The 25,520-nt window shown below is 40.7% G+C and overlaps 1 protein-coding gene across 7 annotated transcripts in view; it reads right to left on the bottom strand.

The window, feature by feature from the left end:
• PHF20 (PHD finger protein 20) overlaps window positions 1-25,520 on the bottom strand; it is a 65,712-nt gene that overhangs the window by 23,237 nt on the left and 16,955 nt on the right. For 3 of the 7 annotated variants that reach the window (XM_027663961.1, XM_027663962.1, XM_027663967.1), the window contains exons 5-13: window positions 23,658-23,829; window positions 23,424-23,508; window positions 22,627-22,706; window positions 18,855-19,242; window positions 18,348-18,455; window positions 17,214-17,390; window positions 16,038-16,211; window positions 8,626-8,904; window positions 7-180 (exon numbers count right to left, since the gene is read on the bottom strand). In XM_027663961.1, coding sequence (XP_027519762.1) covers window positions 7-180; window positions 8,626-8,904; window positions 16,038-16,211; window positions 17,214-17,390; window positions 18,348-18,455; window positions 18,855-19,242; window positions 22,627-22,706; window positions 23,424-23,508; window positions 23,658-23,829 — 1,637 coding nt within the window. The remainder of the gene's footprint in view (window positions 1-6; window positions 181-8,625; window positions 8,905-16,037; window positions 16,212-17,213; window positions 17,391-18,347; window positions 18,456-18,854; window positions 19,243-22,626; window positions 22,707-23,423; window positions 23,509-23,657; window positions 23,830-25,520) is intronic. The other 4 variants (XM_027663963.1, XM_027663964.1, XM_027663965.1 and 1 more) reach the window with 3 other exon arrangements.

Genomic DNA, 25,520 nt, shown 5'->3' with positions numbered 1-25,520 from the left:
CCGTACCATGTCCAACTCTGTCCCGAGGCCTCCGCAGTGCTCTCGCTATGTGGTTCCTGGTTTGGTCTCTAAGAGAGTGGCGGTGACTATTTAATGCACTTACAGGAGTTGAAGTTCTTCTCTTTTCTATTTTTTCATCTCTATATGGGGTACTCCTTAGGGCTATGTGTAGAGGAGCATCTACAAAGAGAACAAAGACCAAGTCCAAGCTTTAAATACTTTCAAAAGTCAGTCTAGTTCAGCAGCAGCAGCTCTGGCAGTCCATGTGGAGTGTTTCTGATCAGACACTGCTCAGCTCAGTCCTAGCCCTGACTGAAAGGCTCAAACCTCCAGTGCTCTTGTTTGGTTTGTTGAGGGTTTTTTCCCTTCAAAAAGAAACAGTGGATGCACATGCATTCCCCAAAGCTCTATTCTTTCAGAAATACTGTGACTTCAAAGAAAAGAGGAAAGAGAAACAGTTCAGTTTGGCAGAGATATGGGTCAGGTCATTTTTATTAGTTTCTCCAAGAGAAGAGGAACTCACTAAAATAGCTCACTCAAAGTGAGCTTTGTAAGGAGGCACATGGAAATGGCATAAAGCAGCTCTGCACATATAAGGAAGAGCAGTTTTAAAATACATACACTACTGAAACAACAGTGTTTCAAGCAAGAGCGAGATGTAAGAATTCAGAATCACTACCTAAAATTCATAAAAGCCATGAGATACAGAAATGGTTTCACCTGAGATTCCATTTATTATTATTTAAGTCAAGCCAGTTTCCTTCTCCTAACTCCAGGTAGCAACTCCTCCTGAACAACTCCTGGACATGGAAAAAGAGTGAGGAAGATGGTAAAAGCTAAGGCTGCAAGGCAAGTAGTACAGCAGAGTAAACCAGACCAGTACACTGACATTTTGGAGTTCAATATTCAGTATTAATAAGTCAGTGAGACCCAGCGGCCAAGGTGACATCTTGCTGACTTGCATCAAAATGTCCCATTCTATCATCACAAGCACCTCAAAAGTTCAGTGGATACTTAAGATAACTTCCTTCTTGTCTGAAAATTAACATGCCTCTTGGACACCTCTAATTAAATAATTTTGAGTAGAACCTGAAAGTGACTAAAAAGAGAAGGAAAAGAGTCCTAGAGAACATACTCAGGAGAAGAAATGGTATCAAGCCCCCTGCCCTGTACAACATTTCAAGTTGAAGTAATAACAAGGCACATTGCAGAGCTTTCAGGATCAAGTGGATCTCTTCAGGCAAAAGGAAGTCCAAGATGCAGAAACCTGAAGGCCATCAGATGACATTTTCCCTGGTCCTCTCACTCTGAAGATGCATTAGAACTTAAAAGAAAAAAGAACAGGAGCCACCCATACCTATTTCTGTAATCAAACTGGTGTCTTCTAGTCACCTGCCCTACTGCTTTACAGCAGCCCCAAAAGACAGAAGTTAAACAAAACCCTGACTTCCACACAAGACTCTAAAAGGTGCCTTTTGTCCAGCCAGGCACTGGTGCCTTTCTCTGGGCGCTTTTTTATCTCAAGAGCTGCAAGACTGTAGAAAGGAGCAGGTTTTGTCCAGAAAGAATTACCAAAACCAGAAGATAGTCCTTGATTAGCACCACAGTACATGCATGACCTTTCATCTGCAACAGGACTAACTTCTCTTGCAAGCATAAGTATAAAGAGGTTTTGTCGTGGTTTTTTGTTCATTTTCTTGGTGCTGTTTTTGTTTGCTTGTTTGTTTTTAAGCTGGGTCTACTTTTGTAAGACTTCCTACTAACAGAATTTGCTCTTCTGCGGACTTCCATGACCAGGGGTTGAACAAGACACCATCAGTTCAGACAGAAAACTTTTTCCCATGGTTACATGGTCGCTGAGAAATAAGATTAGAGTACTTCATAATCTCTTTGGGAACACCAGTGCCCTGACAAACTTTCTGAAATGCAGTTTGTTGCAGCACAGGGTGAGAAGTCACATAAACGAGCCCTTTTCCAGCTTTCCTGATTGTCTACCACGCTGCAACAAAAATGTCTGTAAAAAATATTCACAGAATGCCATCCCAGAGAAACCCAAAATTACAATACAAAAAAATCCATACAAATCAGACAACCTTCATCAGGTTTCCCTCCTAGCTTTCCCTGCTCCCAACAGCTCAACTCAATTTCATGAATTAACATTTAAGAAACCCATGGCTACCTTGATCCCACCAGTCTTGGAAAGAGCACAGGGCATCTGGGCTTCCTGTGGGCTGAGACCAGGGCACACAGGCTCTGGGTCAACAGAACAGTATTTCGTGTCCATTGGGGTCTCTTTAGCTTTGTGAGACTAAATTTTAAGGAGAATTTTTTTGCCAAGAATATGTCTTATCTTTTATGACACACAGGTTAATAATAATCTAAGATATTTCAGCCCCCTGTAACACAGTCCTGGGGGAGCTCAAGGAACTCTATCATACACTGGATGTATTTTTCTTCAATAACTGACACAAACACATTAAGTTTTGAAACACCTTTGTTCCACTGATAAAAAAGTTTAGAGGGTCTACAAGACCTCTGAGCACTGTGAAATGTATTTTATGAGTTGTGATTAAATTTGAGAAGATGAGATTAAAAAAAACCTGGAAATTTATCCTAAACTTTTGGGACAGCAAACATCAAAACTGATGCCATGGAGATGCAAACTTGCAAACCTTCCACATTTAAGTGTCCTTTTTCCTCTCCCCTTGCAAGTATAACTCAGGCCAATTTATAAAATTATCCCCTAAAGAACAAAGTGCAATTATTCATAACAACCACAACCAAGACCTTGTATTTAGGCATGTGGCTTTAAAACTTGCACATTTCCCCCATCCTGCATTAATACCACCTGCAGAGTGTGCCGCCTGCTTCCATCCTCTGGACTCCCCAAGCCAACCTTCACTGTCCAGAAGGTTTCCTACTCCTCTGCCTCCACCCAGTCCCAAGCCAACTGTACTGTGAGGTTGTAGTGACAGCAGGGCTGCACTCTTGGAGACTCCCATTAGGACTGCATAGGAGACCCCCATGTGTTTCCTAAAGTTGTCTGTGCAGGTCCTATGAAGACACCTGCACCTGTGTCCCACCTCAGGGAAATCAGAAAAGGCACAAAAAGCCTCCTGATATCCTGGCCAGTGACACCTTCCCTCTTCTTGAACAGTGACATGGTGATTAAACATCAGAGCAGATTAATTTCTAGCTCAGATGACACTAAATACCACTAAAAGGAACAGAAGATAGGTTCACAAGATACTGGAGACAAGGAGGCTTCCTGATTAACTGCCCCCAGCCTTCTCCCATGGAGTTGTTTCAGGCCTCCCTCCTTAACCTGGAAAAATTATCCTCTTCCATAGGATGAGATGACCCACGAGCAGTGAAGGATCTTAGAAATCAACAAATACAGAGCTGAGATGTGAAATCACCTCAGCCATGCAGAAACCACAAAGATAGAGCTTCGGAGAGCTTACTCCTGAGCACACCAAGGCTTGGTGACAGGCAAGGCAAGAGCTTCGTGTCCCCTGGAACACTGATGTCAGACCCCAGGTCAGAAGGTAACTCGGCATTCCCAGGAAGCAAAGAGACTGCATTCCCAGTCTTGTGTTGTGAATCAGACAGTATTCACCATCCACAGCTGTGAGATCATTTGCTGAGAATATCCAGCAAATGATATTTTGGATATCATTCAAGATCTGAAAGACTTGACTCACAGCCATCCCCACACACCAAACAGTGTTGTCAGGATAAACCAATGACTATCAGCAATTCTGCAAAACAAGGAGGGTGTTAATGCACATCTTCACCCGCTGCCAGGAGAAGCCCTGTGTTTGTAGATCACCATGCACATCCCACTGCCTAGCAAAAAGGCAGCCAGAATTCAGAGGACACAGAAAAATCCCCCGAAGGATCAACCTGACAATCAGTCACTACAGTACAGGCCAGAGGTTCACCCGTGAACAGCTACCAGTAACAACCAGATGTCTGAGATGTTTAAGCTGTCAAAGCAAGTTTGCCAACCCTACGCATGCACAATTCAGATCTCATCAGTAATATGAATAAGGACAAAGCCTCTTTTCTCTTTACATGCATTCATGTAAAGAATGCATGCATTAAGTAATTTATTCACTAACAGGACATACTGTAACTCTGAGCAGGCAGAATTTTCTAACAATGAAGTTATGTAAAAAAATTTAAACCTACTGACAAAACACTTTTTCCTTCTCTAAGTGCCTTTTATGGACTCCACAGTAGGGACAGATTTTCTTCAGTCTCCAAATTACAAACTGCAGATCTGTTCCCTTCTTTTCTCTCTCATGGCAAGGAACACAGCAGAGCCAAGACTGGCAGTATCTTCCTAGACCGAGGCTACTGTTACATATCCACACACCAAACCAGGGCCTAATACTGAACAGTGTTTTTGAAGTCCCAAAACTTATTTTACCTTCCATCAGGAGAAAAACTCCTCAGGGGAGCTGAACAATGTCCTAGGAGCAAACGGGTATCAACTGATGAGGTCCGTGTTACTACAGCAATTGTGCTGAGGGGCAGTGTAGGGTCTGTCAGCACTACTAAGTGGTTATGAAGAGCTTTAAGAACACATAAATCACCTATGATAGCACTTCCTCGCACACACGTTATCAACTCCCCTACTTGTTCCCATCTAATGAGGTTACAGTCTTCTCAGAAGTCTCCAGTCCTTATCAAGTAGAGAGCCTCACCAAGGCACGACATGGGGTACAACAGCTGTGCAGGCACTCAGGTTTTGACTTTTGCCTTTCAGAAAACGTGAAAGGCATGAACTACATTTTGCTGAACCTCAAAATGAAGATATTTTACTAAAAAATGAAAGCCACCAATTCAGAAAAACTCAAAGTTGAGATGTTCAAATTCTGAGTTACAGGTAGAAAGAATGAAAGGAAGCTATTCCATGCCTCGTGCCCTTGGAGTGGTCTAGGAAGAGACACAGCAATCTTTATTAAGAATAACCATTTGCAGGTACTTTACATGGACAGATAGACATATCTGAAGGAGAAAACTGGTACCTTCAGAGAATGTTGTTTACAATAAGTGTCTGTAGGGCACAAGTTACACTATGTGATGACATACTCCAATAGTAAACGAAGGGGTTCTGCAGCAAAAGAAAAAGGACACAAAGAAAAAAGCCTGTCTTAAGACTAATGCATACAGGCATGAAATCCAGTTTACTCCATTTTGTTATTACAGCAATCAACAAGTAACAAACTGACAAAACCTGCCAGAGATACTCCACCACATTCAATTCCCAAGAGAGAAGTCTGATAGAAATCTCAATCTGAACTGTCAGAACCTGAAACAACTCTCTTGTCTAAGACAAAAGAGAAGTGAGAAGTGTCTGCGGCCCAGGCTCAAAACACTTCTTGGAAGCTCCTGCACCCACATGCATCAGTGCAGGTCTCACCCTCCTCTTTACCAGAGGTGGCTCTGCTGAGGTGTGATGCAACCTGAGAGCTGAGGGCAGGAATACCTCCATCTCCTGTGGTCCAGGGGGACACAGAATCAACGGCCTTCTCTGGGAGAACAATTCTTTCCTGGAGACCAAATAGCAGTAACTTGTGGAGGTAAGTGTTGTAACATGGGCATGGGGGAGGAGCTGCTTCATCATCATGATTTCATAGTACTTCCTGATTAATTAAAGAGGTATTGCCTGAACACATCCATTGGCCTTAAAGTCCTAGTCACTCTATTCAGGCATATTCTGTAAGGCATATATAAAATACAAGCAGCAGGCAATGGTAGTTCCTTCCCCTCTGTTCAGAGCCACGACAGAACTTAGAGAGCTATCTGTCAAATTTGCCACTGCAAAGGCAAGATCCTTCTTTGGAAAAAGGGAGTGACAGGACAAATCAGTCCAACACTACCCTCTCCAGCTCACGCAAACTTTGATGCCAACACCAAGTGGCACAATTCACATTTCAGATGTCAAAATTTCAGTCTCCACTTTAATGCAAAGCAATTATATTTCAGTTGTTCCTTCTCACATGCCACAACACGGTCACTGAAGACCTCTTACATCTATCTTCTTTTTTATGTGTTGAAATTCTAATTTTAAGTACTGCATGGAAAAAGTTTTGCTACTGTTTTGAATATTGCAGATTTTTCTAGAACTGCAATAAGTATTTTCACTTTATATCTAGTAACAGACCACCCCCACCATTTATTTATGTGTAGCAGAAACAGTAAGGAGTCTCAGAACTCTAAAATAAAACTTGTCAAATAAGGACCTAAGTGTGACAAAGCTTCTAAAGCAAGAGCATCTTCAAGTTTATGGAATAACAAGATTCATAATTTCTAAAGCTTTATCTGTTAGAAATACCCATCTTTTCTTAAGCACTAAAAATCAACCTAATATAGTGAAGTACAAGAAAAGGACATTTGTACCAAAGGTAAAATAACTTAAATATATTCTCTTTGAACAGGAGAATTTTTGCTCACAGAAGGATTGTAAGGATGAAAAGTAGACCCACCACATCCTGGACTGAATCATGGATTCAAAAGCCTTCACTCTAAGCAGTACATCCTGAAAAGCCTTTTGAAAAGGTGACATAAAAGCATCAGTACACAGAAAGTCTTGCTTAGCAGACTTGGCTTCCTACGTGTGCCATTAAGACAGAAGAACAGAACTTCAAATACAACAGTGTGAGCTCATAACCCCATTAACTCTGGTTTGGACTGTGTGGTACCACCACAAAAACTAGAGAAATTAAGAACACACGCTGAGTTACAAACCAATGGCACTTAGTATCAGACATATGCTGTAATTTATATATAATGACATTACTTTTCCTCATCAAGAAAAACCTTAGTGTAGTTTCACACCAGCAGGCTCTGACTGTGAAGGTGACTGGAGAACTTTACAGCCCACCTTCCACCTTGATGTGCTGTTCACCAGCTGTCAGCACACCCCAGGGGCTGAGAGCAGGGAGATCCTATGAAGCCCATCATGGAAATGATCCAGGTGAAAAGTATCTATCCACAAATGGGGAATGAGAGGGGTGGGGCTTAAAATAAGCAAATACATTTACATCTCAACACCACAAGGAATTATGATGAGATGATGACATGAAAGCAACAGTGTGCACTTGGAAAGGATAAATGGAAGGGTCAAGATCTTGAGTCACTAGTCAGTACATCCAAGACAATCACAGGAAAACTACTTCACAAGTCAAAATAATTATGGAGTTAGAAAGACCCTAACAGAAGTCTGGTAATGGAGAAGCACGTGAGATGCACAAAGCCTGTTTTGATCCCTGTGCACTTGTCAGCAGCCAGTGTTCACACTGCTGGTCTCAGGTGTGTTCCTCAAGGCAGTATTTGGGCTCAGTTAAGCTGCATGCACAGTCTAACACATGCAAGCCATCACATCCTAATATATCTAAAGAAAACTATCTCTACCTAATCCAATCTTATGCCTTTGTAGGATTTAAACCTACAGAAGTATTTGGGGGTTACATGTAATAACAGCATGTAAAGTTTCACCAATCTTTTTAGGAACAAGCAGTAGCACCTCAAGCAAAAAATTGTTTTCTGGACTCATAAGAAAAGCAGCCATGAAGCAAAGTAAGACAAGGTATCTTCTGCTGTGGTGAGCTGGAGCTCTGTAAGCAACTTCCAAGACTGAAATTCTTAAACAGAATATTAATGAAAGATCAAATGGAAAGACAAAGACACTGAGGAATTCAGCAAGGAGAAAGCTGGATTTAATAAGAGAGGTTGAATAAAAAGACAGAAGACATGACTAGTTTTATGGGCCTGCAGTACAAAGAGACATCAGTCCACAAGAGCAAAGTCTGCCCAGGTTATCAGCAATCCCACTGCAGCACACACCAGACCTACACTGCCACACCAGTGCCATGCACTGGGCAGAAAGTGCTTCAGACAATGAAGAGGAAGCAGAAGCGAATGTGATTTTGCAAACTGAAGAAGTTATAACTTACAAACAAACAAACAAACAAAAAGAATGTGTTTGGGGTTTTTTTGCTACCTATTAAGTTTTTATTCCTTTCCATTATCCATATGTTGTGTGAGGATCTTTTTCAAGCCCATTTGAAACAACTGCATTTATTAAATATCAGGATTTTTCAGCCCACGGAACAGTAAATACTTCAGGAACTGAAACCGGATTTCGAGCCAGACACATGCTTGAAGGCAGCCCATGAAAATGTAAAGACCAAGGAAGAAATAGGACAGAACTGGAGTTACCCAGACTTTTTCTTTAATACAGAAAAGGACAGAAGTCTATTTGTCAAGCCAGGAGAGAAACAGAAATCAAGTCAGAAACTCAGGGCATTGTACTTTTTAAAAAGGAACAGAGGTTTAAGGTGCAAGTGAGTTGCTACAGAAAAGTAAGAGAAGATGCATAGTGAGTTCTTTACCAGAAGATGATCCGTATTTCTAGAGAAGGGAATTTCTTCAGTATTATTTTCTCTAAAACTCCATGGGCACACATATTATATTTCTTCTCCACATAGAAAAATGTTAAGACTGAGCCCTAGAAAGACTCCTTCAGCCCAAAAGAAAATCCATTTCTGTTCTTTTCCACCTGTCCTGCCTGCTGCTGTTTAAAAAAAAGGAAGAGATCAGCACCATACTTACACAGTGAACCAGCTGTGCTCCGTCCTCTTTTTGACCTTTCTTGATTAGCTTTTTCAGAAGCCAAAGAAGCTCTGGTTTGAATATTTCTTTTTACAGGGTTCTGCTGTGATTCTGCAGCCTTCTCCACTCCATGAAAGTATTTCATGTGATAATGCAATAACTTGGCTTTGCGGAAGGATTTTGAACAGTCCAAGAACTTGCATCTAAACTTGTGATCCTGGTCAACAGTTGCAGCTTTTTTTGATGCAAGAAAGTCTGTTCTCCTACAAGGTTTTGTTACTGTAAGAACAAAACAGATAAATTCCCCCATGCATTGGCTATATTTATCAAATGGTTTCCTAAACTTAAAACATCAAAAAAAAAAGTTAAGTAAGCATGCATTCAAACATATTAGCCATGAAATGCTAAAAATAAAATGTTAATGCTGTATCTGCCTTTAAGGCCAATAGCTTTAAAGGGAAAACTCCGGCCTACACTGCTCTTAAAAACTGGTTATCATGGAGTCAGTGTTTTTATGAGTAAGTTACTGTTAGAAAATAACATTTTGCTTCCCTGAGTCCCTTGCCCAACAGCTGATACCAGTGTATAAGTGCTCCTTCACTTAAAAGACTGAATCACACAGAGATTATGTCTCTAAGTAATGTTCTATAAAGTATTTATTTAATTGTTTATAACTATTCACACCTTCGGTGAAAGCACTTTCCAAGGAAAACAGTTTTGCTTCTCTGCTAACCATTACTTTGCTACTGCTTTCTGGCTCCCACCCCTGCAGCCTGGCTATTTCCAGGGACAATGGAAGCAATATGTCAGAAAAAATTTTTTCAAGTAAAATTGAAATTTATTTCAATTTTGAAGCAGCAATGAAAGCATGAAACCAAGCAAAAGGAAAACTGCCTGCACCTGTTACAAAAGTTCCCTATGAGTTATAGTTACATAGTTTCTCAAAAACAGCAAGGAAAGTTTTCAGGCTCAAACAGAACAACATTTTAAGGCACCTATTCTACAGAGCACTGCCATGCAACTTGGGGCTGTATCTAAATTGACCTGGTAAACTGCTAGTGCCTGTTTTACCATTTCAGAAACTTTTAATTCATGTTTTTGCTAAGAAACATACAAAAGAAACATTTTGAACTAAATCAGATTACTGTCACCACTATCTGTACGCAACACAACACAGGAGAGGTAAAAATTAGGAAACATTCAGATATAAAGAGCTCTATGCAATTTTCCACCACTAATACACACACTGTCACAAAATCCCTCTCCAGCTAGGAGACAATTTCAAAAAGGTGTCATTTCTAAAAAAACAGCTTCCAAATACAATTTTTGAATTTGTTTTGCCAGTACTAAAATATTATTTATAAGTATTTTCAACTTGCAGGATTAAGCAAGAAGTGTTCAAAAGCAAGACCCAGACGTAGCAACAGTGACTGAGCATGAATGAAAACCAAGGCGTTACAGTAGAAGTAGTTGAAAACAAGGGACAAAAGGACCCAGAAACATTATGAACAAGAATAAGATTTTCTACAAGTGCACATATGCAGGAAGGCATTGAATGGGAGTGTTAAAGGTAGTGTCAATACAATCCTGGGATAAAAACACAGGACAGTTTGCTTACAGGTTTTTGGCATGCAGCAACAAAAACGGTGTCACTGAGCTGCAGACAAAAGTTATGTCCCAGTGCAGAGAGACAGCTGTGCCTGAGGCACACTCAGCCCTGAAGGACTGTGTCTTGACAAAGAAACAAAACTGGAACACAGAGAAAACACAAGCACTGACACCACAGAGGCTGATGTACAGGGAGAGATGAACTCGTATGCACACCAGGCTGGATGAAAGAACACTTAGTGGTTCTACATAAGGAAACAGTACAAAGGAAGGCACTGCTTTTGGGGGTTTCACAGCAGTAATGAGCAGGAGGCTCATGGCACAGTCATGTTAGGAATGTGCTGACAGAGACATCAGCAGGACTGCAGCAAAGACAGACTACTGAATCGCACTTGCAGAATGACAAAGTTTGCCAAACCAAAATCAAAATATGCTGCAGACCATCAAAAGCTGCATTCAGAAAGAAGGAAAAAGTATTTCAGGGAGGCTCAGTGCAATGGCTGTGGATTTAGTGAAAGCAAACACAGAAAGGTTCTCTTGACTGTAAAGCTAAAAAACAGCATTCAGGACTATGAATGCTGAGAACTTGTTACTATTTAATAACTAACACGAAGATAGGAAAACGTAACTGCAGCAGAAGGGAGTAATGGGGTCCAAAGACTTAGCAAAAAAAATTACAGGGATGACAAGGGGAACTTGTGTACCACTTGGGGGAACAGTGTTGTACCACTGTCGGGATGAGGCCCTGCATCCCAGCTCAGAGCACTTCCCCTTCACTGAGCTGGACAAACTCTGGAGAAAGACACAGGGAATGACTTTTAACTGATCAGCTACAGGTTAGAAGAGAGGACAGGATCATGTCAGCTGAAGCTTAGAAATAGAGATAACAAAGGTATGGAGCAAGGGGAAAGAAAGCAGACAAAAAGCTTACTGCAACACGCCAAAGGAATGTCTTCAGAGTAATAAAAATGCAGAAAATCCCACACAATTTGAAATTGCTTAATTTATTCCTATCACCACCATATTTGGGTGCATTTTCCTTCTCTACAAGTAACACAATAGAACTCCCTGTCACCTGGGCACAGCAGGCAGCTGATACCCAACTTCCCCACCCAGGGAAGCCTCTGGAGAGCCAACGCTCCCAGTTGAGTGCTGTGGAAATCACTTCCTACACCAACACTCAAAAGGGCAGCTGCCATCCTTACAAATGGAATTTTTGCTCACAACACATGCTACTAAAACTGGTTTCTACAGAGAGAAAGTTTTGCTGTATTATCTTCAGATTTTCAGGCAATTGCCTTTTCAGAGGAGCTTGGTAGATGTTTTCCCTGAGCACAGAGGAAAGTTAATGGTAAGTTCACACCTGCTATTTCTTTTCCATGTTTATAACCAAAATTAAAACTCCTCATCTGGCCTTCCATTAGCCATTACGACATTGAGCACAGACACTCAAGGTCAAGCATCAGTGTCTGCTTTAACTTTCAAAAATATCCCCTCAGTATTCCAGTGAGGAAACCTCTCAGTTTTCACAGGGCTGAATGATCCAAGGGTCACACTGAGCGCTAAGTCCATAGTAAAACACACAGTGTGGAGCTTCCAAGTCCACCAGAGATGTTCTTCCCCCACCACCCATTCTTTGTTTGACTTGACTCCTGCTGGGACAGGAATATTTGGCAGCAGCACAGTACCTTCACTGAAGGTCTGCCATCCTGCAGCATCTCCTGCGGCACCCCAGTAAGTGATCACAGAAAGCCAGGAGTGCACAGAACTCTTCCCATTTCCCCCCAGTTAAAGCTGGCCTGGCTGCAGTTTCAAGCCACCAGATCTCCACACACAATTGCCTGTTAAACTGAGGAGACTTCCAGTCTCTATTTTCTGGTCTCCAAAGACATACTATGTGAAGATCAAATTATTTCTTCACTTGCTGTTAGAATAAACACATAGAGTCTCTCCAGGACACATATTCTGTGGTACATTATCTTCACAACTGATTGTTACCATGACCTTTCTGACAGTTTTCACGCTGTGCTTTTGGACCAGTTCTCACCTCACTAATTACTTATTTCTTTCAACTTATTTCTTCTGAAATCATGTTTTTCCTGAGCTCACCAAGTGTTCCTGATCATCATTTAAGCTCTCAAACTATATTTCTTCCTTCATTTTCAAAAACCTCTTTCTTTCAAGATCTCAGTTGTGAAACAAAAAACATCTTGCTTAATTGGTCTTCTCAAACTATTTTAGGTAAGGACAGCTTCCAAGCATTTCCAGTGCATCCAGAATCCATACAAGGAGATGCCTGGTGTAAGAAATACATACAGCATCAATAGTCATAGGTCATTACACATTTATAAAGTCATGATTTTTTGAGCTTGTAACACTACTTGGTGATGCAAGAACTACTCAAGGCAGTATTTCCTCCAACCTTCCCTTCACTATTTCCTCCCTGAGCTGGAACTAAATTGGTATCAATAAAAGCAGGGAAGCCTGTGCTGCACAGTGAGGGTGTGAGTGTGCAGTGCACCACGTGCCCCTCCATGTACCTTTACAGGGGCCAGGTGGGAGGAGGTAAAGGCTCTACCTGCAGTTTGAGGTGTAACTGAAACACTGGGACCAGATTGTGGTGCCTCATTATTAGGAGCTTTAAGTGAACAAGGCAGGAAGGACTTATTTACCTACCACATTGGCAAGCTCCAAGTGACAACTTCTACCCTCCCCTGAAGGGATCAAAGCCTGCCCAGGTGAGCTGCAGGAAAACAGCAGCTCTCTCAAATGGATGCTTCTCCTTAAATGAAACCAAAGCTAAGAGCAACAAAATTAGAAAAACAGGTGTAAGCATACGGCAAATGGAATCCCCGATGCACGTCTATGCAAATAAAGAAGTAATTTTAAGAGTGCTGGGAAATACAACTACAAACACAATAGCAGATCTGTGCAAAGCAAAGGCAGCTCACCTTTAAAGTCCAATCAGTTTGTAAGAGTAAACTCACAGCTACTGAACAGTGCTTGTAAGCCTGTTTTCAGATATATGAAACAGAGCTTTAACTGGCTGCAAAGATTTGCCACCAGACTGTCACCAGCTTTCTGGAAGACAACTTGATTTAGCTAAATTCTGATCACTCTTTCTGGTCCCTTGTCCTTAGAGGTGCCCAAAGCCAGCAGAACAGGATTTTTATCTTCTAGCACATTAATCAGAATTTTGTTGAAAAAATTTTTAAAAGGAGCTTAAGTTTTGACAAGAAATGCTATACTGCCCTTTCAGAACACATTACCAACATACATTTTAAAACATACAATCATAAAAGGATTCCAGACTGTGTGTGCTGTTCTGTTTGCAACTACTATGAATCTTGAATCATCTACCAACCAGTCACTAAAAAACACCCTTTAAAAAGAACACTTTTGTCCTTAAAAATTCCTGATACTCAAATGCTATAAAAATTACATTCTTCCTATAAATCATGCAGGGTAAAATTAGTACTACCAGGGTGCATTACTCACTAACAACCCTAACATATCACACTGAAGAAAATAAAAGTTATTAACGTTATTATGTTTTGCAGTACTTTCCTAGGAAGAGAATGAATGCTCATCAAGTGACTAGAATTAAAGCCTACAAATAAAAACGTTAGTATTGGGTTACAATACTGCACTTGTTCGACGTATCAGAAGTTACTGCTGACCTGAACTTCCATGCTGTATTTTGTGGGAATCTTGCATGCAATAAACACCCCATTTTCCACCTGCACCACCTACTCTGACTGCACTTTTTCCCTTCCCAAGCCCCAAAATCAGTTTAATACACAGAGCAGACTGAGTGCACAACAAGCATAACTGTCTGACATACAGTTATTCTATCTGGAGCCATGCATACCTGCTCCCTTCATAATCACCCGCAACAGGAGTTAACCCAGCTCTCAGCCTCCAACACCAGCTATTTTTAGGACAACATGCCCAGGCTCTGTAACACAACCACCCCTTCCACGAGGGCAAGAAGCCACAGGAGATTTTTGGAGGCATTTTCAGATCCTACCCAGAGGCCTCTCCACACCCCTCCCCAGTAGCCAGTGCGAGAACAAGGCCTGCTGTGCCCCATCAGCACTGCAGGGACTGCTCTGATCCCTGCTCTCCCCATCAGGCAGCTCCTCAGCACTGGAGGGACTGGTATGATCCCATGAGCAAGGCAGAGCACGGGGAGGGAAACACAGATCCACATTTAACTACAAAGCATTTATCCATGATAGAATCGATGTATTTTAAAACTCATCTCAATAAACTGCTTGTTCATAACATTTTTAATGTTGATTAAGTATGGAAATGTAGATTTTTGTACTTTGATTTCAGGTGACAGTATTTACTCAAGAAGACCCAGTGCAGTTTTTATTCCCCATCCTTACAAGTTCTCTCCAACAAAAACAACTGCTTGTCACATCTGGATGTCCACCCAGGTGCATGTTTGGCATTTATAACTGTACACGAGATGGCTTTAATTAAATAAAACAAAATCCATGCTCAGAAGTGTGGAGTTGTACATACCACCACCATGTTGAACTTTAGGTCAGAATTCAATGTGAGTGCATATTCCTAAATTAATCCAGCTTGCTCAAGTCCTGACAGAAGTGCCAGGAACAAGAGTGCACAAGCTCTATCAGAGTCTTTGAGTAGGTGTGAGCCCAGCTCTGCTCCCACAGCCTTCCTGCCTGTACCTCGTGAAGCAGGCTCAGGAGAAGACCACATCCCACACCCCCATTAGTGGGACTGACACCACACACACAGGGGTTACACATTCAGCTGGAATTCTCCCGAGTCTAAGCCCAAATTACAAATGCTCAGCAACAGCTGAAGGAGACCAACATCAAAAGAGTTCTAAACAGTAAAAGACCATTTACACATCCAACTTGAGTAAAAGGAAAGAGGTGAGTTCCTTCCTGCACTGAGGGTGCACATGAGTGCAAAGGGAGAGGACATCCCACTTGTGCAGTTCCCTCAGAGGCAGTGGAAGAGGGTATGTGCAAGCAGCAGGGAATTTGAAATAACCAAACAGGAGGGAAGTTAGCACACAGACATTACTCCAGCAATGCTGAGCAACTGTAAATCTCTCCAAATGCTCTGTTCCATTTAAAATTCAGCTTTTTTGATAAAGCAGAAACTAGGAAATCTGTAGTTCAAGTTTTCCCACTTAGCTGTAGATCCAAGGATTAAAGTCATGAGAAATAATCACAGGACAGCATCACATTTTGACACAGTGTACTATCTGCATAGGAAATTTTAATTTGAAAAAGCAAGGTAGGAACACTCCCAGGTAAGAGAAAAGAGAATATATATATATTACTAAGACAGACACTGAAATGTTTGAACTGCTTCACAAATTTGCACTAAAGCCTCTAAATAGTCTAAACATAAGGATACAAAAATGCACAATCAGGATTCCCAGACAGCAGTAACAGTAACGTTACCACATACCTGCAGCACGGAAAGGATAAAAGAACCTGATCTTTTAGGATGTTAGTCCAACTTAATCCAGAATTCCAAACACTGAGAACAAGCATTTGTTAACTTCATCACTCATGCTGAAATATTACACCCAGTCATTTAGAAATTATGATTTCCACTTTTAAGAAGATCACTGTCCATTGCCAAAGCACAAGATTAAAACCAAGTCCATAAGGAATAAAAATACACATTTTCTACCGACGCTAATATTGCAAGAATGCACAGTTTTTGTTAGTAACACTTGTACAAGCACAAAACACCTGGCATCAGTTGCCTTAAGAAATGCATCAATATTAAACATGAAAAATCTGAACCTGTAGCAGCAGAAGGTTCTTGAGTTCTGACAGTAACAGAGGAACACTCAGTGTCTTCTGCTTTTCCTTCCTGTAAACTGGCATCTGTACCGAGTGCTGCACTTTGCGATGTGTTTCCAGGTGATCCTTGTTCACTGAAACTTTGGTCAGGTTCAACGGGAATTTCTAACTGGGCTGGAATAAGAAAAGGATTTCCACTGAGTAAAATGCACACAAAATCATACTGCAGAACACTGGGGGGGGAGGTGTTCATCACATTACATGGAGAACGATACCCATCCACGCTCTGACTGCTCTTGGAGTCACACACAACACAGCTCCTTGGAGCAACTCTACATTTACAGCCCTCAGAAACACACAGGCTAAGTAATTGTTTATAGCCCAAAATAGGGCAGGTCTCCTCAAACCACTACCAGAGCTCCCCCAAAAGGGCACAAAAGGGAGTGTTCTCTCCCCTAAGTCTAAGAATAAAACATCCCATTTGATGCTTTTTGTGTCCAACAGGATTCAACTGTAAGAACTGTAAGTTCAGCATTTGGGCTGTTCTTCAATCTGAAAGTGTTGAAACTTTTTAATTACCTCATTTTCACAAGTGTAACCTGCATTTCCTAAAAAAAAAAAAAAACCAACCAACAAAAAACCAAAAAACCCCCCCAAAAAATCCCACCCAACCACAAAAAATCCAAAACCAAACCAACAAACAAAAACCCAAACCAAAACACCCCCCAAACAAAAACAGACAAAAAACACACACACAAAAAACCAAGCCAAACAAAACAAACCAAACACCAAAAAACCCCAAATCAAAAAAAAAACCCCAACACAAAAAAACCACCCCCACAATCAAACCAAACTATTTCTTTGGAGAGTTCCACAGGTTGAAAAATATTCTTCTGCAAGGCCACTTATCAGTTATCCTCCACTGGAAAAGCTCCCACCACCCAAGGGAAATGCCAGGGTTACTGATGGAGAGGGAATCAAAAGCAAAATGCAACCAGGACAGCAGAGAGAGAGAGAGAAACTTTCCATGAGTTTTCCCTGCACTGCTGATGCAATCAGGTTTTAATTGCAGATACAGAGCCTGCAGGTTAAGCAAGTGAAAATACAGAGCTTATAACAAGTGGATTACTAACTACCTCACCACACAAATCCAGAGCACACCAGGAAGCCACTTACCCTTCTCAGACTCGTTTTGGTTACATACTGCATCTTTCCAGGGCTGAATTTCTGCAGAAGTTGTGACAAGATCCGTATTTAAAATTTCATGGCTAATACTGGACGAGAGTCTTGAAGATCGCCTCCTGATCTGGTCTCTCTCAGCATTATCTGAGGAGTTCTTGAATTTTTCCTGAGCTGGAACAGACATATTTAATGGTACCATGCAGTTACAGGATTAATAAATAGCCCACAAGCAAACTTAAGTTCTCCCCTCTCTGACAGTTTCAAAGTGTGTTTAAGGACTGAGGTTAACAGCAAAAGCTAAAAAGCCTGGATGATTAAGCCTTTGTAAAAGCTACAATTGTAACAGTTATAAATAAAAATACAGCAAAAGCCTATCACAATGAGCTCTCAACTTTTTTCTTCTAGTAACAGAATTGAAGTACAAATACAACCAGTATCTGGTACAACATTCTAAACAGCAGCTGTACCACAGGCATAAGTAATAGCAGGAGTTAGATGAGAATTCAGATACACAAACAACTGTGACCCTAAGCTGAATAATGTACACACACTGAAGTTTTAAGACTCTGTGGTCCTAAGGAAGGGAAAGAGCTTTCTTCAGATCTTCACCTCCTTGGTCCTGAGGCTACTACAGAGAATATAATTTTCTTTCCTCATCACCACACTCAAGCTCTTCAACCTCAATACACGACACGCTAAGATGAAGCAGAAAGCTATTTGGCTGCAGTGACATGAATATTTATGTAGTATTAAACTGCCTTTGCTAAACACTGTGGTAAATCCTGCATCTATTAACCAAGGAGTTTCTACAACTTTTAAGGCTTTTATAACCTTCTATATATCGGAGGCAATATAATCACTGCCTTCCCTACATCTGTGAACTTCTTTATCAAGGCTCACAGCCGATGTCTCCTTTATCCAAACCCAACTTCCAAGATCTAGGAAGGAATTCCAGCATGATGCCACATATGAATGGCCAATATAAGAAAAACAGGTGTTGAATTTCAGTCAATGCATCTATCAGAGTTCAAGGTTAATATTACACACTTTCCCCCTCCCCCATCCCTTAAGCTTGAAGACCTTTATATATATAAATAGTGTGAGAGTTGAGTACCAGAAAACACTCACACAGGTTTTTTTCAATCCTGGGACGCTTTGCTGGAACATCACCTCCTTTAGGTATTTTCCGACGCCTTAACTCCAAAGTTATGGGCTGCAAAGTCTGGGAACCTGGCTCTGTTTAGATAGAGAGGAAAAACAGACTGAAGCTTTGATATGAATTGATATGAAGCTTTGAAACGTTAACACAAATTCCAAAGCCTTATGACCTAAAATACTGGACCTGCATAAATACAGCTTCACCTCATTTTCTGCCCACACAATAGCATTTAGTCCTACTGCAGGTATATAATACATAATACAGGTTTCATAATACATGAAGGTTACCTGCCTAAATCTGATCTCTGATGAAGCCACTGAGGCTCCAAACCTGACAAGTATGCTCTCAGCTGTCCTGAACAAAGAGGAGTTTAAATTTTTTTAAAAGTTTCTAGAGATGTAGGCTGTGAAAGAGCAAGACACTTCTTATTCCTGTAGGTAAGTTTATGGCCTAAACATTTAACCTTAGCTACATACCTGTTGGAGGTGTTATTGGTGGTCTGCCTCGCTTTCGTTTAGTTTCTTTTGTGTTCTCCTGTGGACTCTTTACATTGTCATTCTCAGGCTTCTTCTCAATTTGTGTATCTACTGAATATTCCATATCATTCTCTGATATATTCTCTTTATCTTCTTTTCCATTCTTAGATATATTCTTTTCTGAGACCTTGCCTTTTTCCGAGATGACTATAAATTTTCCCTCTTTATCAGATTGTTTAACTCGTTTCTCAGTCTTTAATGTCTTTTCATCTTCGTCTTTCTTTGCGTTACCTGCTGCTTTCCTCTGCTCTTTAAATTTCTCCCGGTTTTCAGGAGATGACGGAATTTCATTACCTCTTTCCTTAGGCTTAGCATCACCCACAGTATTCTAGACAAAGAGAATGACATAAGAAAATCAACTTATTGCAGTCTGAAGTCACCTCTTGCCTTTGTATTGAGCAGTCCTGCATCCCTGTCCCGTTTTTCCAAGGATAAAAGTACATGTTCTACTGCAACCCCCAGTTAAAACTCAGAGCCATGTGAGCTGGTGAAATGCCAACAGGACAAAGCAAGAGCACAGCGCAACACATCCCTCCTGCACAATTCAGGGGCAGAAGAGACTTGCTGTTCCTTTGTTCTTGGGTGCAGGTTGAGTCCCTACCAGTTTGTGCAGTACTGTTTGAAGTCTACTTGGGACACTGCAGAAGGAGTGGGAGTCTGGAGCACAGAAAAGGGCAAACAGCTCAATCACCTGGATGTGCAAACTGCTTTCCTTTCACAGAAGAGTCTCACTCAAAACAGACCTGCAGTTAGCTTGCTAAAAAATTGCTGCTAAAAATTGCTAGGCAGAGTCATGTAAAGCAACTGCAATCACCAAAGTCATCAGGAACCATGTGATGTTAGAATTCACACATTTAAAAACTTAAATGTAAAATTTTGAACTTTTTTTGTCATCTGTGTTCAGCATGAGAGGACATGAAAATCCTTAACAGTCCCTGGCCAGCATGCTACTGATGCAACATTCAACTGCCACCTCATTTCCTCAGAGCTCTTATTAGATAACACTGGACCAGGAAGAACACCCTGTACCAACAGCTCCTTCATGTCCTCTCCCTTTTGTGATCAGGCTTCCTATTAACATCCCTGGAAAGGGGGGAGGATGATATACACTGATTTTGGTTTTTTTCCCTTCCTTCTGGTTGTCCCAGATGAACATAAACCTTCTAGCTTTGCACCTGGATTAATAATTTCTATTTGGTCATGTGCCAACACTGCCTTTAGTTCAACCACCTTCTCTCTTCCTGTTGCCTAATAACTTGAAGCATTAAGGAGCAACCATGCTCCTTTCCAGACACAGTTCTGCAGGGCACAAGAAGCTTCAGCTTGGAACCAGGATCAGGGGATAGCAAAGGCTAAACCTCAACACTTCTTTAGGGAAAGAAAGTGAGACAGTTGATTTGAGCTATAAAAAAATTCTGAGAATACACTTAAAACTCACTATCTCCTTGTACTGCACTACATCTTGCCTCTTTCCACCCCAATCTTCCTGTCTATCCGTGGCTTACATGAAGTGATACCTTTAAAGGTATTTTCAGACCATAGCCCTAAGAAATAATATTGATGCAATAAAATGGTGAACAAGCAATCTGCTTCACCCTCTATGTTATTTCAACCATACTTGGGACAGACTCGACTAAAAACAAAAATAAATCACTGTTTAAAAGTGTGAAATCAAACTGCCATATATTTCATGAAAACAACTAAGAAAATGGGAAGAAAGCCTTTCACCTTTTTTAGATGTCTGAGCATCACCTTTACCAGACATCACAATAATCTGTCTTCTGTAAACTCCTTAAGTGCCATAGCTATGGGAGAAGCTTCATTATTAAAAAAAACAACCAACCAAAACCAACTCAAAAAACAACCCTCAGGTACTATGTTTCAGCACTTGTGCTGCTCACAGAACCAGCTGATTTGAATTAAGTCTGTGCTACTGGAACTCTCATAAGCCATCTTAGTCAAAATATCCTCAGGAAACTGAATCATGAATACAGTATGTCTGAATCACCTCCTGATGTCACTGATCTCTAAAGCTGCATGTCCTTTCAAAGGCACATTCCCACTGTTTCAGGTCATTAGCATTTTACCATCACTGTGCAGTATAGCCTGTTACACTCTCTACACTCTCATTAAAGAAATTCTGATCAGCTTATGTTGCTCCTTTCAGGTGGGTTTGGAGCCTTTTTTCCCCTTAACAACTACTAAGATATGAGCCATGTGTGCCTTCCTGGCTCCAGCCTCTCCTCCTGAAGAACAGAGCGAGACACCTTCCCCTCCACGTCCAACACGCTGCTGTACCTGAACCTACACTCACCTAACTCACACTCGTATCCAAATCCTGAGCTCTCCAGTGGCTCAAGGATTTTTTTTTTTAAACTTTACTTCTGGTTGTGTAAACAGAGCTCACTAGGAAACTCTCACTTTATACTGCTTTATGCTAAAGGACAGAAACAATGTTCTAGCATAACTTAAAGAGATTCTCTTAGACTGAGAAATCTGGTCAATGGTTAAAAGGAGAAAAAACCCCAACTCCTTCAGCTCCTTTCAAAAACTTTCCAGAGCTATGCAGAAACATGAAACTCCTCGAAGGAAACATAAAATATTTTGGCTTTCTTATGCAGAATCTTTCTTCAGATTGTTCAACTTCATCTATTTAATGCTAAATACAGTGGAAACATTTCTCATGGCAATGAAGATTATGCAGGTAGTTCCCTTGTGAGTATTAGTCAACCTTCAACCTGGCACCACAATAACCATTTAAAAGCTACTAAGGGCACTTTGTGGCAAATCTGAAATAGTTTTCCCTCTCAGCCTAGCAGATACAGAAATCTGGAGACCTCCAAGGAATGGCACACCTCCTCACAACAGTGACAAATTCAAATTCTATCACTGATAATTCACTCCTGGGATCTGTATTTAACACTTGTGCTGGGGAGACAGAGTCGATTCCTTTGCTCAAACAAGTTTCAGAAAACTAAAAGCAGAGGGCATGACAAAAAAACCACAGGTTACAGCTGATGAAAGATCTAAAACTTTTAAGCCCTCCCTGTAATGAAAATTATTCTGAAGCAGGTACTTAAGAAGCTTTGACCAAGTTACTCAAGACTAGAATTTGTCAGCCTTTCCTACAGAGTGCTCACACATGAAAATCAATGTACAAAGCAGTATTTCTTCCTTCTCACCACAAGCAGGACAAATTTTTTTTTTTTGATATAATGATTTACTACTACTTTCCATCATGAGCTGAAGGCTGAACCCACCACACTGAGCAGGTGAAGGTTGGTAGAACAGCCAAACCACAGAAGTAGAACAAGGAATAGTTAAAAAAAGCTTATTTTCTCAAAGTTGTGAGGTGAAAGATTAATAGCCACGTTTCTTAAAAAAAGTCTCAGGACAATTAAGTAGTTACTTTGGGAAAGAACAGTTTCTGCCCCCTCCACAATTTTCATCCCTTTATTTTTAAGGCATACATAAACTAATGTCAATGACTTCTTTAGTTCAAGAGGTGCACTTAAAGAACCTGAACCCAAGAGCTTTGGAAATCACACCAGAAAGATTCACATAACCTCTTCATTTTAAGACACTTCATTTCAGACATACTGTATTTTAGCAATAAGGGCGTTTCATTCATTTCATGTTTTATAATTCATCAGATCCAGCCACCTGAACTGTTCATCTTGGAATACACTAGCAGCACAAGCACAATACCTACCTGATCTTTGGAAAAAGCTTTGACATGAATGTTCTTGACTGTCTGAACTACACCATCATAAAACTTCACAGTGTAAGTACCTAAAATATGAAAATAAAGCATGAGTTCAAAGATCAGAAGTTATTTAACGGAGTATTTCCTACCAGGTCCAATACTCCAGCTGAATACTTAGCTCTAGACAAAAGGTGCTTTATCTATGTCATTAGAACCCTCAACAGCAGAGCTCCCATCACAGGCCAAATAAAGGAGACTCGGCAAAGTCACCCAAAATAACTCTGGTCAGAATAAAGGTGCATGTCTAATCTTTATAGAGTTGCTCCTTAGATGCACTTTATTCAAAAAATTCCAAAATTTTCTTGGTGGAATATTCTGATACATAATTACACAGCCTTTTTCTCCTTGATCTTATAACACAGTCAACCTAAAGTAAGCCCAGCACTAGAATAAGTCCTTCATGGTTCCTCTCCACATTCCCTCTGGTTTTTAAAGGGCTTTTGCAGCTCTGACACTAGTTTTATTGCAGTTACATGTATCTCTTGACAACAAACTTAAGGAATAATTTCTCTCAAATATATACTTAAAAAAATTACTGACTGGATATCCCAGCAGAAAGGTTTTATCTCACAAACAGGATAAGAGGCTGAAAAAGTTGATGGCAGACGAACACATAATTGAAAATACAATTTCCCACAGTTGTCTTCTGTCTGCTGTACTACCTTTCCACCTAAGCAAAGAGGTCCCAACACAATTAGACATACATTACTAACAACCATCAAAAACCAGAAACAAGTCCTTACCATCTTTGTTAACAGAAGTAACCTTGGCCGGATAGAAGCGACAGTCAGACCAGCACGCCAACACCTGGTCATTGATGTGAAACCCCTGCAAGACAGGAGTCAAAAGTGTCTTCATCTGAGAATTACTGAAACATATAACTTCATTAAAACATTACAATTATCAGCCTTCCAATATTTAAAAGAAACCACACATTAAACTGCTACATACTCAAATGTCCTGTAAGTTCTACTTACTGCACAGCCTTCTTCCTCATGCAATCCTTCTTTTCTTAACTGTATTTTCTCTAAGGGACGCAAATAAGGACTGTCCCAGCAAAACCATTCATCATATCTATGGTTCCAGCGTTTGAAATGGATCAGTACTTTTCCCTCTTCATAATCAATTTCTTCAATGTGAGCTGGATACCTGGTCAAAGGTAGATTAAAATACTTTAATTAAGAGTAAGGTAAGCTGTGTCAGACACTTCGTACAAATAGAGCTTGGTTTAGCTTCTTCAGTCTTATTATTAATTTGATGTATCAATTGTATAAGCAATAAAGATGCTACAAAATGACTGAGCAAAGCACAGAACAAACCCCAAACTGAACAGCAAAGGCAAACGTTGGCTGCAGCAAAAGGAGACAACTAAGGAGTTCTTAGTCTGGGGTGGAAAAAGAAATGTAACTAGAGATCCAAAAGTCAGAAAAACATTCCCTACACCTAGATATTTCACATTTTACAAAACTAACAGCTTTAGCTCATTCTTATCAAGAATAACACCTGGGGGTCAATGCACTCACTTCTCCCAGATATCCATCAACAGGCATCATGAATCATCTTCCCAGTGCAACAGCAAAAGCCCAGCAGGCACACTAAACCTAATCTAAGTTTTAAATTCTCAAAGTTAAATTTCATCTGCAAAGTCCTGGGATTTTAAACATAAATCTCTCAGAAGTAGAGGAAACTGAGATGAGTCAAATTCAAATGTTTCTGATCAGGAAGACTTTGTAAACTCTGTATTTCTTTAAATTGCATTGGTAATTTGTAACTTCAACAAGTATTTCAGAATCACAGCATATTTCACTACCCCAGCTGAAGATAACATCCCAAGTACCAATGTTTTCCTCTCCACAATAACACCAGGAGAAAATTTCCACTTGTTGGTGTTTTCAGTATTTTGAAAGAAAGGCAAGGCCTCAGTGAACTCTGAACAAAGGGCTGAAGACAAAACCCAAATCCACAAGTATTCTTTACCTGGTAAACCACACTTAGAAGATAGAACAAGTGGTTAGAAAGAAGTGGCATCTCAAAAGGAGACTGATACTACCCAATAAAGCCCAGATACGCCAGAATGAAGACTTAAACGCAACCCAGGCTACCATTCTACAACCCTACCTACACACAGGAAAAGCAAAGCTACCTACAACTGAAATCCTCCAGCAGATGTGAGACACATCCAGTCATGATTTGTTTAGAAAGAGATACAAATAAGCCACACTAGACACTTACACTGCAACCACAGACTAAGGCCCTGCTTAACACTCAGTGCCACATGCCTCAAACCATGCCATTAGTTCATCCCAGTGTATTGCCAAAACACATGCCTCAAAGGCTGTGGAGAAGAGGAAGTGAAATGGAAGATACTCATGGCAGGGACATCTCTAACTCACTACCAGGTTCCTAGAAAAGAAGCAACTTCCTTCATGTGACAGTCAAGGTGTTTCATATTTAGGTGACCTGAAGCACTGCCCTGCACAAGTTCATGAGGGGGCAATAGTTAGAGTCACAAAGTAGTTCCACTAAATATAGGTTGGTTTTGAATATCACTAAGTACAGGTAATGACAAAAATCAGTATCCCATTCCCTACAGTCTGAGTGCAGCAAAACCAGGTAGGAAATCTCAGGTCCTCTCAATAAGAGAGTAACCATAGGGACTGCAGTGGGCCTGGGACTTGTCTAGTTCTCAAAGATGAAGAGGGAAGCTGATAGAAATGACAGAGTACTGACTCAGTATCAAGATAATCCCTTTCATGCAAATAACTATCTCTGGTAAACACAATTCACTGTCTCCCACTGAGGAGAGACAAGCCCAAGTGACAAGAGCCAACTAAGTCCAC

This window comes from Corapipo altera, unplaced genomic scaffold (genome assembly GCF_003945725.1).
Source record: "Corapipo altera isolate COAL_440 unplaced genomic scaffold, ASM394572v1 110, whole genome shotgun sequence".
Taxonomy (NCBI): Eukaryota; Metazoa; Chordata; class Aves; order Passeriformes; family Pipridae; genus Corapipo; species Corapipo altera.
The sequence above is the reverse complement of the archived record's forward strand: the minus strand, read 5'-3'. Positions and strand labels throughout refer to the sequence as shown.